This window comes from Glycine soja, chromosome 14 (assembly GCF_004193775.1).
Source record: "Glycine soja cultivar W05 chromosome 14, ASM419377v2, whole genome shotgun sequence".
Lineage (NCBI taxonomy): Eukaryota > Viridiplantae > Streptophyta > Magnoliopsida > Fabales > Fabaceae > Glycine > Glycine soja.
Genome location: NC_041015.1, coordinates 26,578,497 through 26,593,361, shown reverse-complemented (window position 1 = coordinate 26,593,361; position 14,865 = coordinate 26,578,497). Strand labels below are relative to the sequence as shown.

Genomic DNA, 14,865 nt, shown 5'->3' with positions numbered 1-14,865 from the left:
TCACGATAACAAACCTATTTTATTTATCTATCTTCCAAATTCCTTTGCAGAGACTCAACAAATAAAATGCATGAAGTATGAATTCTAGATGTTTGCAAGAATGCATGGACATAAAATTGTCATTCTATTCCTAGCAATGATTTTCTTAGACGCTACTCATGACCATTGAGGGCTTTACTATGGATGGGGTATAAGAACTGATAGGATAAGAGGGGTGAAAGAAAGAAAGTAAATGAAACCCCTACTAGAGAGGGTCCTGTGGCGTTTGTGTTACTGCTTGGCTTGACTCCCTTTTTATAGTTGTTGTAGTGGACTTGGGTCTGATGCTAAAAATCTTCCTTTCTGATATTTTTGATATCTTTTGGATTTGTTTTACTTGTAATGATATCTTCTTAAGACTTCCTGATATTTTGGATATTTTCTCGATCTTTTGCTCTTTTAATCGCTCATTTTCATATCTGCAAGCCATAAATAAGAAAAATATCAAATCTTAATATTTAAGCCAAAGATAACTGCTAAATAAATATTTTTAAAGATATTTTCAATATATTTTTATCATTAAAATAACTCATATTTAGCAATTATCAATCAATCAGAAAAGGTAAGCTCAAAGTTTAGTCACTCTTCTAAGTCAACAATAGTGTAGTATATTATATTATTATCAAATGGCCTGTCATAGTGTGCTAGTTCGAAGGTGCAACAAAGGAAGGTAGCAGAGAACCAAGTGTATGGAATACCTTCACCCATAATTATCTAGGAAAGGTCATGGATAACAGCAACAAAGATGTGATCATTGGCGCATATCACCACTGCAAGGAAGATGTTGGGATGATGAAGGATATGAATTTGGATTCATATAGATTTTCCATTTATTGGTCAAGGATTCTTCCAAGTAAGTTGATTGGTTTATTACTTTGAACTAAGTTTTTCCTTGCTGGATATTAGCTTTTAACCATTTCTTTATTAAATGTATATTTATAGAAGGAAAGCTAAGTGGAGGTATAAATCGAGAAGGAATAAACTATTACAACAATCTTATCAATGAGCTAGTGGCTAATGGTTAGAATTTAAACTCAATTGGTTCAATATTTTTTTGTACTTTTAGTTTAGTTTGATCATAGTCCCCTATTGTTAATACTCATAATTAATAAAATATTAACAATTACATGTATACAACCACTTGTTACTCTTTTTCACTAGGATCTTCCCCAAGCATTAGAGGATGAGTACGGCGAATTCTTAAGTCCACGCATAGTTAAGCTATTTATTGATTAATCTTCTAAAAAAATTCTTCTTACCTAGTCCATGCTTCATGTGTTTACTCCTTTTGTGCAAGTGTGCATTGAAATCAATGAAGTCCAAAGAAAAAAATTAAGGATTTTATGTCATGAAGACTACAACTATCAATTTCACAATAGAACAAACTCAACAATAATTGTAAAAGCCAATAACCATTGTATCTAGTGTCACATACTTCCCCTTAAAGAGTAAAGAGAAGAATGACATCATCTATCCACAATTTACTAATAACAAAACAATTAATTCTACTAAGGCAAATGACAATAAATTGAGAAACAAATTTGAACTAAAATATTCAAAAGTAAACACCACAAATGAATACTTATATCTTTAACACTTTCGAAATAATTCATCAATTAGATACAATTAAAACATATAGCAGATTTTCAGGAGGAACACCAATCATGAATCATGATGCAACATATAGCAGTACTATGAAATTTTTTATAGCACATAAATTCCTTAAGGAGTAGAAATAATAAATCAATATAAATAAAAAGGGAATGTCTTTCATAACTATATTAATAATTAAGAAAAAACAAGCAGAAGAAACCCCTTACCAGGGATCTTAGTGTGGATGGTGTCACATGGATTAATAACCTAAATTTCTTAAGGGCCAACTCTTCAAGCTTTTGAGTACTAGCAGATAACTAGTTGAATAACGGGAAATAGGTTGTCACAAATTTTGAATATGACTCCTGGAATTTAAACTCATAGTATCTCATTTCTTATACCAATTACCTTTCTTCTCACTCAAATAAATAAGATGTGCAAATTTAATTTAGTTGTGCTTAATATAGGCAAATGTGATGAGGGAAAATCATATAATGTGGACAATGAGGGTTGATTTCCATTACCAATATGCAGAGTCTTGGTTTAAGCAAATGGATAAGTTAACTCACTATGTTAATAAGGTAAAGGACTATAATGCATAACCTAGCAATTCATTTTTGTACATTTATTGGTTGTATCAGCCTTAACTTAATAAAATACATATTTCTCTGCTTTTATTCTTTAGGATGGAGGAGAAAACTCTAAAATAAGAAAAATAGTTTAAGAATACAGATTTTCTCACCTATGACAAGAAGTGATAGTGATGAGGGCTTGAGACAACGACCAAGCCAATGAAAGACAACGATGGCCAGCGGCAACACCTACGGTGAGAGTGAGCAATGTCGCGAGTGAGAGTGAAGAGAGCGAGTGAGACTGAGAGTGGAGGTATTGACCGTGAGTGCGAAAGAAAAGGCAACTGATATTGGGATTTTAATTTGGGAAAACAACATTGATTTTTATAAAAATCGATGTTAACAATTGATCGATTTTTATAAAAATCAATGTAAATATCTAAACACATCATCATTTTTTTAAAAAATCGATGTTAACAAACTCAACCTATTTACAATGATGTCACTGTCTTTTTTTTAACATCGGATTTTTTATACAACTGATGTTAAAAGAGCATGTTAAAGAGATATTTTATAGTACGTAGTGTATAGAAGATAGCGATGGAGCTAGAGCATTTCTTTAAGAGATCAAATATAAAAATTAAATTAAATTTTTATAAATATAAAACTAACATTTTTAGAATATCAGTAAAAAAATAGTAAAAAAAAATATGATGAGTTCCATGCAAGTTCACCCAGACTCAATAAAACCCGATTGATGGGATTGCGGATGAGTTTAAAAAATATAAACTTGTCTCTTTTAAACTCAAACTTATCATGCCTTATGCAAGGAATGGGGATATGAGAAGAGTCAAACCCACTGCCCCACACTGTTGTCATACTTGTGTATGTAATATTTTTGGGAGATGTAAATTAAAAGGATAAATGATAACATAAAAGTAAATTATATAAAAATGATTTGTATCTTTTTCAAATTTGTTTAAACTATATTATTTGCTTAATGTAATAAAATGCATATTTTTTAATAAAATTATGTGACTATTTTTTATGTAATATATATTTATATTTTTTAGTAATTGAGTATAAGAGGACTTTATTTACTATTTCACCCGAATCCATAAAATATCAAGATCAACCCTAGCTACTACTGAGTAGGGAGCCAATGAAATTGTTGAGATTGCGAGCAAAGACCCATATAAAGGATTACTCAACTAGTGGCTCATTGCTTGTGAAAAGTGAGTCTTACAAACAATATTTGATTGATTTGGAGATATTTTGTTATTTTCCTGTTACTTCTTAAGCATATTTTCATGCAATTTTCTTCTTATTTTTGTCCATTCTAGGTCTGAACATTAATTAAGTTTCATGTTTTTCATGTTGATAAATATAATGGGATAAGTTTCATGCTTTTCATGTTGATAAATATAATGGCATAAGTTTCATGACTTAAATCAATAAAAAAATGTTTAAAATTGTATCCCAAAATTGAAAACTATCAATTTTTCAAAAAGAATCAACATGCTATAAAATACATTACATAAGGAACCATTTTATAACTTTTAATAAATAAGAGATCAAATTATAACCTTAAATAAAATTAAGAAATCATAATTTAATTTTATTTTTACACTGGCTACTAATCATAAAATAATACATATAACGAGTTATGATTGATTCACAATGAAAAAACTTTACATTAACGGTTTATAACAATTAAACTCTTCGAAAAAGTTTCATTAATTTGAATAAAAGTTATATGACCAAAAGACTAAAAGGATTAAGATTACAAATTTTTTCATATAACTAATCAATCTCAAAATAACACTAATAACTTTAAGACAACCCTTTATTTTCTTCTTATTGGTCAAAGCTAAATCAATTGGAGTTGTTTGGTTTCTTGATCACGTCTTTGGGTAGCCGATTCTGATTTGCTGTTTGCTAGGCAGTGGACTAATTGTCTGTGCTATCATGATCATCCTTTTTCTTGGTAGGGTTTTACAGGTGTTTCCTTTTCTCCTTGAACGTGTGAATTTGACCGTGAGATCCAACTTAGGAAATTAAGGCTCGTATTATAGTATATGTCCCATGCATATATAAAATAAAGTTGTGTTCGACATATATCATCCATGCATGTGTGCTGGCAGCTTTCCCAAAGCAAAAGACAAAACTACTTGGTCCTGCGCCGTACCATGTAGAGAATCATTTCAAAACCTTAAAATTAAAATAAATAAATAAAAAGTTAATTAAGTTCAAAGTAAGAGGGACAGACAAAGAATGCAAAAGTCAAGTAACGCAGGCGATAGCAAACAAAGCATTGAATTGCGTATTAAATTTAAATATAAATATTGTAAAGTAGTACTAATTTGGTGTGACGCATAAAATTAGGCACATTTTAATTTGGAAAAGAAGGAGGGCTCAAAACGCGGTTTTGCAGCTGAATACAGAGAAGCCACAGCTGTGTGTGATTGCATATGCTTATTAAATAGTGTATCAGTAAATTGTATAATCAGCATAGTATATCAGCATTTTATAATATTATTATAAAAAAAATCAGTAAATCGTATGCTTATTAAATAATCCTTATTTTTTTCAGTTAAAGAAAAGCTTATTAAATGTCATTTGGGAAGATGATGACTTACATAGACAAGTCAGACTTGAAACGGACAGTGAAATTAATGTTCTAGTCTTAAGCATTAATGGATTGCACCCTTAAATTTGTTCAGTCGTAAAATTTGTTCCCTTCCACCAATTCAACCATCAAGTCAACTTTATACTCTTAAATAATAAGTATGATTTCTTTGAATTGGAAAACAAGTTAAGAATATATTTATATTTTGGTGCTATTAAATAAAGTAAAAGTGGAGGAATTACTATTTTTTAATTCAGGATTATATTATGATTTTGATTAATATATAAAATAAAAATATCTTTTGTGATAAAATCAATAAGTTTCAAATAGTAATAATAATAATAATAACATATATTCTCCATAAGCAAGCAAGTGAGTTGAGTAGTTTACTAGGATATTCTTTTCATTAGTCAAAATGAAGGTAATTTACTGTTTTTTGTTTTATTTGCTCGTCACTATTAGACTAGTTTTTGCATCATATAATATGTATATGAAGGAAGCTTCACTGAGACAAAGGAAAAGAAGTCATTTTAAGAACTAATTAATTCCTCAATATTAAATCTAAATTAACCAAAATCCATCTGGCAACAATCCCCCCATCTAGAGAGATTTTTGCTACCTTAAAACCAAAGTCTCTATCTATAAATAGAGCATCATCTCTTCCCGACTTCCATATGCTTCATTCCCCACTTTCAAGAAGGAAAACCAAAAAGTCACAAACTCATCACAAGAGTGCACAGTAGAGAAAAACCTCTTCAACAAAAACACCCCTTTTTATTCACACCAATCTTCACTCAACACTTTCATTCAGAATGGTTAAGTCAGAGAACAAGATCCACCCAGAACAACCATCATCATCATCATCAAAGCCAATGAGACCATTATCATCATCAAGTGACAACAAGAAGAAGAAGTACAAGGGGGTGAGAATGAGAAGCTGGGGGTCATGGGTGTCAGAGATTAGAGCACCAAACCAAAAGACAAGGATATGGTTGGGATCTTATTCAACTGCTGAAGCAGCAGCAAGAGCCTATGATGCTGCACTTCTATGCCTCAAAGGCTCCTCAGCCAATCTCAACTTCCCTTCTTCAAGCTCCTCCTCACAACACTATATCATCCCTCAAGACACTGCCATGATGTCCCCAAAATCAATCCAAAGAGTTGCTGCTGCTGCTGCCAACAATTTCTTGGACAATAATGCTATTGCTATTAATAATGCTACCACCCCACCTTCTCCTCCTCTTGCTTCAACCTCTTCTTCATTTGTATCGTCACCATCAATGTCATCATCATCTCCTTTAGACCAAATTGATGATGATGTCTCTCTTCTGACACCATTTGGGGCCTACACTACTACTACTGCTACTACTATCTGTGACGAAACAAATGAATCAATGGCCATGATGGAATCTTGGTATGACTTGGAGGGGTTGCAATCCCCAAAGTATGTTGATCAAATGCTAAGTGGGGCATTCTTTGACATTGATTCAACACAGTTGCTTGATGATCTGTATGAAGAAAGTGACATTCGCTTGTGGAGTTTCTGCTGAGAGTGATTCATTACTTTCAAGCCAACCCATTTTTATTTTTTCTGCTCACAAATTCATATTCGTTTGCCAGGTGGTGTTATATGAAGATATCAATCACTGACTCACCAAATTATAATTACATATTCTAGGGAAGATATCCACAAAGGAATAGACAATTTTTGGTCTCTCCTTTGTGGATTTCTACATGTGTATTACTGATGCAATATTTGTTATGTGTAATTTATTAATAGTTTTTCATGTATTATTTTGTAGTAAATGAAGGGGGGAAAAGATGGTCTCCAATGTCTCAGTTAAAATCAATTTCTTTTTTTATTAGTTTATATGTTATTATGAAAGAAATCTTTGGCCACTATGAAAGGGTTTGCGAAAGTCATTTATTTTAACAATTTTTATCAGTTGTTTTTATACTCAAATAACGGAACTGTTATTTGCATAGGAAAATGTCAGAGATGCTTATCAATTTACCGAGAAGGGGGAATCATACTCGTACAAAATGTGGAAAATTGAACCATTGAAAAGTGTGTCTTTTCTTGGACTATTTACTCTCATCTCAGTCTTGGAAAAAAAATTTACTCCGTTGCCTGCCTGCCTAAAGAATAATTATGTTTTTCCTTGTTTCAGTATTTTAAGTTAACTTAATTGGAATATATTTAAAAAGAATTTTTATACACCACTAAACTCTTGGATCAATAGGTGTGAAGGCAAAAATCTCGGGTTTGAATCTGAATATGTAATTGTATTAAATATTTTGAGAAATTTTTTTATCAATCTTTAATAGTTACTCAATTCAAACAGAATTGTTATAAGAGTTTTGGATTTACTTGGGAAATGCTTTCAATTAAGTTGATTAAGGCCAAGTCCAAGATAATAAGCTACTAAGATAAAATGATTGTATGATGATTTCTGTGAGTTTGGTATTCTTCAATTTGGCCTACGTTGTCTGTATTTATTAGTAGACTACGTAGTATCAAGCGAAAAAAAATAAATGAATGACTTTTGGCACAAGCAACATTTTCATTGGTGTTTCAAGGAAGGATTATTAGATTAACGCGAATTCACAATACATTATATACGAAATCATCGAATTTGCATAATTTGAAGGAAAGACAAAGTTTGATGCTTTTTGGTCTACGTATATATGAACTTGATTGAATCATAAGGGGTTGAGCCAATTAGCACACATGACCTGTCCTCTTATGAAATGGGCGAAGGCATGGGATCCCATTATCACTTGTTCCCTTTTACATTGTATCTGGTCTCAACAAGGTGCCCTTCATGGGTTCTTTCTCTCACAATGGAAAATGTACAGAAAAAAGCTTTTTGCTTTTGGTATTACATGTTCATATAGATATGTAGATAGAAACTGCAGAGGATCAACCAACCCATTCCGTTGACTATATATACTCTACCATCAGAACAACATCTAAATTCTTGGGCCTACTTAGGATTATGTCCCTAATGCAAGAATTTTAATTAAACATATTTTCTATTTTCTCGCACATGAAAATGATATAACTAAATGACAATTTAAACGTTGCATGTTGAGACACAGCATGTGAGCTTCAATCAAATCCAATATTTGTAATTTATCTAATAAACAGAAGGGTTCTTTTATTTGATACTATATTAACAAGGGGTTACCTTGCTTAATGCAATTATACCCAACAGAGTGTGGTATTGTCTGCAGATTATTAGTCCCCCCCCTTTGGAAGTATGTAAATAGTTTATTTGGTGAGCGTATCAATTTATGCTAATCCAAACAACAAGATGCCCTTATCAGTGTACGGACTGAAAAAAACGGATACTCTTGGTATTTGTCATTTCAAGTTTAGTAGTATTTGTTGTGTAAATTACATGTTCGGACTTCCTAGGAAAAGACATTTGGGATATGATTATCGATTATGTAGTCAGGTATACACAGGCCACACAAGTAGAAACAATTATTTATGGTTTTTCATGTGGGTTCTCTCATTTTTCACATAATAATGATTGTGGGAAAGAATAATATCCTAACAAAATGAAAGGCAAGATCCAACACTCGGCATGGGTTTAATGATCCAGGCTTGGCCTTATTAAGGCATAGTTTAGTGAAGTTGTTATTAAGCAATAATAGTAGATTTCGATCAAGGAAACATATGTATCATATATTTCCAAGATTATACAGTGATGTTTTTTTCTTTGCCAATTATTTTTTAGAACTGCAATCTACGCTTAATTACCGGAGGCAATACTGTTAAACTTGGATAGGATCAATAAAACAAATCTCTTATTCCAATATTTAACACAGTTATATAGTTAAGACTTGAATTTCAGATTATTCATTAAATTAGAATAATCCCAAATCAATTATGCATCTCGATGATATCTTTAGCTATTTCCTTAGCTTGCACGTGGCTCCCTTACACACAGCCAAAAAAAAAACAATTTGTTATATTCTTTTTTCTTTCAGCGTGATATGCATTAGGTATGTGACTTTACCTAGAAGGCTTGTCCTCAACAATAAAGCCCACAGCATTGCTTTCCTTCTTCGCTACCCAGCCCACAGAATTTTACTAAATATACAATTATTTGGTCTAAAATGTGTGAACTGTGACCATGAGTTTTCGGCTCCAAGAGGTTTCTTCATGGCCCTGGCCCAGTTACCCAAAAGTTGTCATTAAAGGGTTCGTTTGTATTATATTCAATTCAATTAATTTATCGTACTGCTCCTGTAAGGTAAGAAAATTAATTGAGATTATTTTAGTCACGCATTTTAGTTATGTTCAGTTTAAAATCAATTTTATTCAACTTTATATTGAAGAGGTAAAACAAGTATTTTATTTTAATACGCAGAATACGAATGCTTGTGATAGACTTTCTAATCTTATCTCAAAATTGTCAAATGATTTTGTGGTGATCATTGAATATGTCAGATAAGGTTATTGTTACAATCTTAGCAAATGATAAAATCTGTTATTAAAAGTAAAAAATTTCGTCACTGACCCTCTGATTGGTGACTAGGAAAGAAAGATAGGAAGCCAACACTACTACAAAAGGGTGTTTTTACGACGTTTCTAAGACGGTTCTGAAGGACCGTCTTAGAATAGGAGGCGGTGACAATTTTGTAATTCAGGGGAGAAATATTGATTTTTACATCGTACATTCTAAGGCGGTTACAAAGAATCGTCTTAGAATGTAACCTGGTGGCAATGTTGTAATTAACAGAAATAAGACTACGACGGCTATCGCATAATCCCGTCTTTGTATATTGTAATGCGTTTCGGTCAATAAATTACCTAACCCTAATCGTGTTGGTGTTTGCGCTCTCGCTCATCAGCATTCGTTCTCGCTATTTGTCCTCTTCGGTCTCCTCGCGTCGTGGTCGTTCCTTTATCTCTTTCGCCCTTCGGATTAGCCTGTCGTCCTCTTCGGACACACCTTTGTCATTTTGCTCACCAGTGTTGGATCCTTGTTGATCTCTGCCCTCATGGTTGGATTGGCGATCGTGTGCGCGCACGGGGCTTTTCGCGTTCCCGAGGATCTCTTTCTCGACGATCAGGAGCCTAACAGCTCCGGATTCCTCTCGTTCCTCGGCAGCGTCGCTGCTTCTGCCGCCACAGCAGTAGTCGCGCGCGTGTAAACGACGAGATCTGGACGGCCTGTCTGTTTGGTGGATTCTTCTTAGGTTGGTTCGGCCTTTTTAGTTGTAATATGTTGAATTGGAATTGTTGCGATATTCTTTGTCTTTTGAGATCCAAAGCGAATTGCTTAGGGTTTAGTTCTGTTACTACTTTTTGTTTTATGCCAAGATATTATTGTGCTATTAAACGTCAAGTAATGCAGCAGCTTAGTCATTGATTTTGCTTCTGAAATTGTTTGTCATTTTCGGTAGATTTGTATGTGTATTTTTTATTCCATTGTTGTAATGGTACGTTTTAATAGTTGGAATTGGACTAGAGATTCAGGGAATGAGACTGAATTTTCAATTAAACTAAAATATACTCTATTTTGATTGAGATGTAGTATACATAAATTGATAATTTTCTTTAGATGTTTAATCATTAATGGGACAAAATTTAAGTGTTTTTAGTGCCATTTTGGTTTTGGTTTGTGCCATTTTGGTTCTGTTTCCAGCTATCATTTCTTCATTGATTATATTGAAGTATGAAGTTTCACGGAAGAAAGCAACAAGAAATGGTAACAAGGAAGGAGAGAAAGAAACATCATCGACTTTGTACGAGGATGAAATTTGGAGGCCTTGTTTGAAAGGAATCAACCCTGTATGGTTGCTCGGGTTTAGAGTTTTTGCCTTTGCTATGATTTTGGTGCTTCTCATACTCATTGCTACTAAGGATGGAGGAAGCATTTTCTTCTTTAACACTTAGTGAGTTTTCATTCCCTTTTGAATTTCCTTATGTCAAAATTTGAATGCTATTGAAATGAGTATTATATGGATAGGGTCTCTTTGTATATCTATGACTGCAGTCAAGTTACTATAAAGTTCTCAATAAACACTTACCAGAAAAAAAAAAAGAAAATTAGAAGTTAAAATAAATCAAACTTGTAAATTAAAATTAATTTATGCATCTTAACTTTTTTCTATTGTGCCAGAGAAGTTTGATTTGAAACTAGGCCAATGCGTGTGTATAGTTCTGTTTTAACTTTTAAGAGTCATCCTGCCTTGTTGATATGGAACATGAAATAAGTCTGGCTGGAACACGAATTTGCAAGCTTATTAAACTTTAAACAGAGTTAATTATTCTCAAACCAAAATGAATTCTAGCAGATTGTTCTGGAGGACCTAGGGATAATTCTAACAGATTGTTCTTCTGGTTTTAACTGTGAGGTCAATGTTCTCCCATACATAATATTTAGAGGCTATAAGATGTTAAATTTTATTGGACCAATTGAAAAATTCTTGGCATGCTTGGTTAGGGATAATTTTAGCATATTGTTCTGGTTTTAAGTGTGAGGTCAAAGTTCCCTATAGCATATTCTAACATATCTTTGATATCATTGGCTTTGTCTATCAATACCTTAAGTTGTTGCGTGAAGATACTCCACCAGAATGGATATTTAAGGAAATTCAAAATATTGGAAACATGGATTTCAGATTTGTGGAAGAGCAGCCTCCACATGATTATGTTGTTGAGCTTGCAGGTTTGTAATTTATTTTCTTGAAATTTTCTTGGCAAACATAGACTCAAACTTTTTTTTTCTAGGCTTATATTACAGTAGACCATGATGATACCATAATATTGTATTGTATTGTAATGGATATATATATATATATATATATATTGATTTTTTCACACTTGTTGTAGTTAAATGATTTTATTTATGTTGAAAATGATTATGATAGTTTTGGTTCCCATCAATGTTGAAAATGATAAAAGATACAATAGACAAAAAAAATATAAACAAAAAAAAGTCGCAAATATTGCAACGTTTATTATACAACTGTCTTAGTATGTTTGATTTACTACGTCGGTTATGTAATAACCGTCTTAGTATATTGGATATACTATGACGGTTGTCCAATAACCGTCGTAGAAAGCCATTGTCTACAGATACATATAAAGACGGTCCCTCTCAAACCGTCATTGTAGTTAGAACTTTCTAAGACGGTTATATGGTAACCGTCATAGAAAATAGGATCAGCATACAGGTGAACTAAGACGGTTAAGCTACCAACAATCATAAATTGGTCCGACATACAATAACGGTTATATTACAACTGTCGTAAAAAATAAGATATACAACGATTATAAAACCCGTCTTTGTAACATTTTTACCTTATATGACGCCTTATTTTACAACGGTTCAAAACCGTCGTAAAATGGGCATTTTAATCGACTTAAAACGTAGTTTTTCCAGTAGTGCAAAATGAATAGATGAGAAAAAGAAAAAAAAACAAGTAAAAAAATGAAAATAGAGGTTAGTTGGCTGGAGAGAAATAAAGTGTAATAGAAAAGATATATTTGAACTAAAAAATTTCGGTGGGTGCGGGAAAAAAAGGAAAACGAGTGATTAATAAAAATACCATTTTACCGTTATATATGCCTCAAGTTAAAACATAATTCATAAAAAAGGAAATAAAGTTTGGAACAATCACGACATTGCACCATCCATATAACCTCGAATCAATATCTCAAAGAATGGCTCTCGGCCAAATGCAACCCATCCACCACCAATGGGCAAATATCTCCCCGACAGCAGCTATTTTGGCAAAAATCACCCAAAAACACGATCAAGGTGAATCTAGACACAACAATCTCTTGAAGCGAAAATCTGTGTGGTTTTGGTCTTTGCATTTGAAATGACAAAAATAAGTTCTTAAAACAAAGATGATCGAGTTTTTTCCATGGTGTCCTGAGACCACAAGAGGCGGATGTAAAAATATACAGGTACTAATCTAAACATGCAAATCAATTTAAATGGCATATTCAGATCAAACAGCAGAAACTAAATATTACGAGCGTACCTCCAGTCATTACAGATCGAACGCGAAGCGACGCATACACGAACCCAAAGATAGTTTTGTTCTTCCAGACCCTTACTCACTCTGTATAGATGGTGTATTTTCTGAATTGAGAAGTGGTTTTAGTGATCCAAAATTGAGAGCACCTCATCCTATTTATAGAGTTTGTCCATCACAGAGCTCAACCAATTTGTTATCAGAACATGGACTTGAGGATAGGTACGTGATTTGTTACCGAAGGTGGTTGCAAAGATAAGGGTTGAATGTGGAAGGAAAATGGACTAGATTCAGAAAACAAAATTCTCAAAAAATTGCAACGAGAAAATAACCAAAACAGAACGTGGAACGTGGAGAAAAACATAATGCTTGAACGTGGGCCATTCCATCATTCTCCCACTTGGTCCATTTAACTCAACATCAACCGTAACAAGAAACATAATATATGATTCATGGCGATAGGTCCTCTAATGATGAGTAATATCTTCTATGTATCACAATATATCAAGTCTCTCAACACTAGCTCTCAACTTAATGAATAAATCATATGTTTATTCTAGATCTAAACCAAATGGTTTTTTTTTCTCAAAATAAATAAATATGTGCACAAAACCATATGAGAAAATATCTAACTGAATAAGAGTTTCATTGAAAATAACAAATGTACGTACAATGAAATTACATCATGGAACTAAGTCCCATTCGTACTACATGATCCTTAAAATTCTTTGGTGGCATGCCTTTAGTTAAAGGATCAGCAATCATCAACTCAGTGCTGACGTGTTCAATTATCACTTTCTTCTCTTTAACACGTTCTCTTATGGCTAAGTACTTGATGTCGATGTGCTTACTTTGACTTCCACTTTTGTTATTTTTAGCCATAAACACCGCAGCAGAGTTGTCACAATACAACTTTAGTGGCCTAGAAATAGAGTCCACAACTCTAAGGCCAGACATGAAACTCTTCAATCATACACCATGCGAGATAGCCTCAAAATAGGAAATGAACTCAGTCTCCATAATGGAAGTAGCAGTTAAGGTTTGATTGGTACTTCTCCAAGATACAGCTCCAGCTACCATAAAAATATAACCAGATGTTGATCTTCGTGAATCAACGCAACCAGCAAAGTCTGAGTCGGAGTAGCCAATCACTTCCAGACAATCAGTTCGTTTGTACATAAGCATGTAATCCTTTGTTCCTTAAAGATATCTCATCACTTTCTTTGCAGCTTTCCAGTGATCAATACCTAGATTACTTTGATATCTTCCCAAGACTCCAACAGCGAACGCAATATTAGGTCTAGTGCAAACCTAAGCATACATAAGGCTTCCAATTGCTGAAGCATACGGAATATTTTTCATGTGTTCTCGCTCAAAATCATTTTTGGGGCACTGACTCAAAGCGAGTTTGTCACCCTTCACAATGAGAGCTACACTTGGTGAATAATCTTTCATGTTAAATCTCTCTAAAACTTTGTTGATATAGGTTTCTTGAGACAAACCTAAAATGCCTTGAGATCTTTCTCTATGGATCTTTATGCCTATGACATAAGATGTCTCTCCCATGTCCTTCATATCAAAGTTCTTTGAGAGAAATTGTTTCACCTCATATAGCATACCCTTATCATTAGTCGCAAGTAGAATATCATCTACGTATAGTACAAGAAAACAAATCTTACTCCCACTGACCTTCTGGTATATACAGTGATCCATGACATTCTCTTCAAAGTTAATGAAGAAATGACCTCATGAAATTTTAAATACCACTGGCGGGAGGCTTATTTCAATCCATAGATGGACTTATTAAGCTTGCAGACTAAGTACTCACCAACACTAGATAAGAATCTTCAGGTTGTTTCATGTAAACCTCTTCTTCTAGATCACCATTTAGGAACGCCGTTTTCACATCCATTTGATGCAACTCAAGATCAAAATGAGCTACTAATGCCAAAATTACTCGAAGAGAGTCTTTTTTAGATACAAGGGAAAAAGGTCTTTGTGTAATTGATTCCTTCTCTTTGAGTG

General features: G+C 33.2%; 1 protein-coding gene across 1 annotated transcript; it reads left to right on the top strand.

The window, feature by feature from the left end:
- The first annotated feature begins 5,493 nt into the window (after positions 1-5,493).
- On the top strand, positions 5,494-6,788 carry LOC114384495 (ethylene-responsive transcription factor ERF014-like). The gene has a single exon (XM_028344165.1). The coding sequence runs from the start codon at positions 5,646-5,648 to the stop codon at positions 6,381-6,383; it is 738 nt and encodes a 245-aa protein (XP_028199966.1). The 5' UTR covers positions 5,494-5,645; the 3' UTR covers positions 6,384-6,788.
- Positions 6,789-14,865: the final 8,077 nt, after the last annotated feature.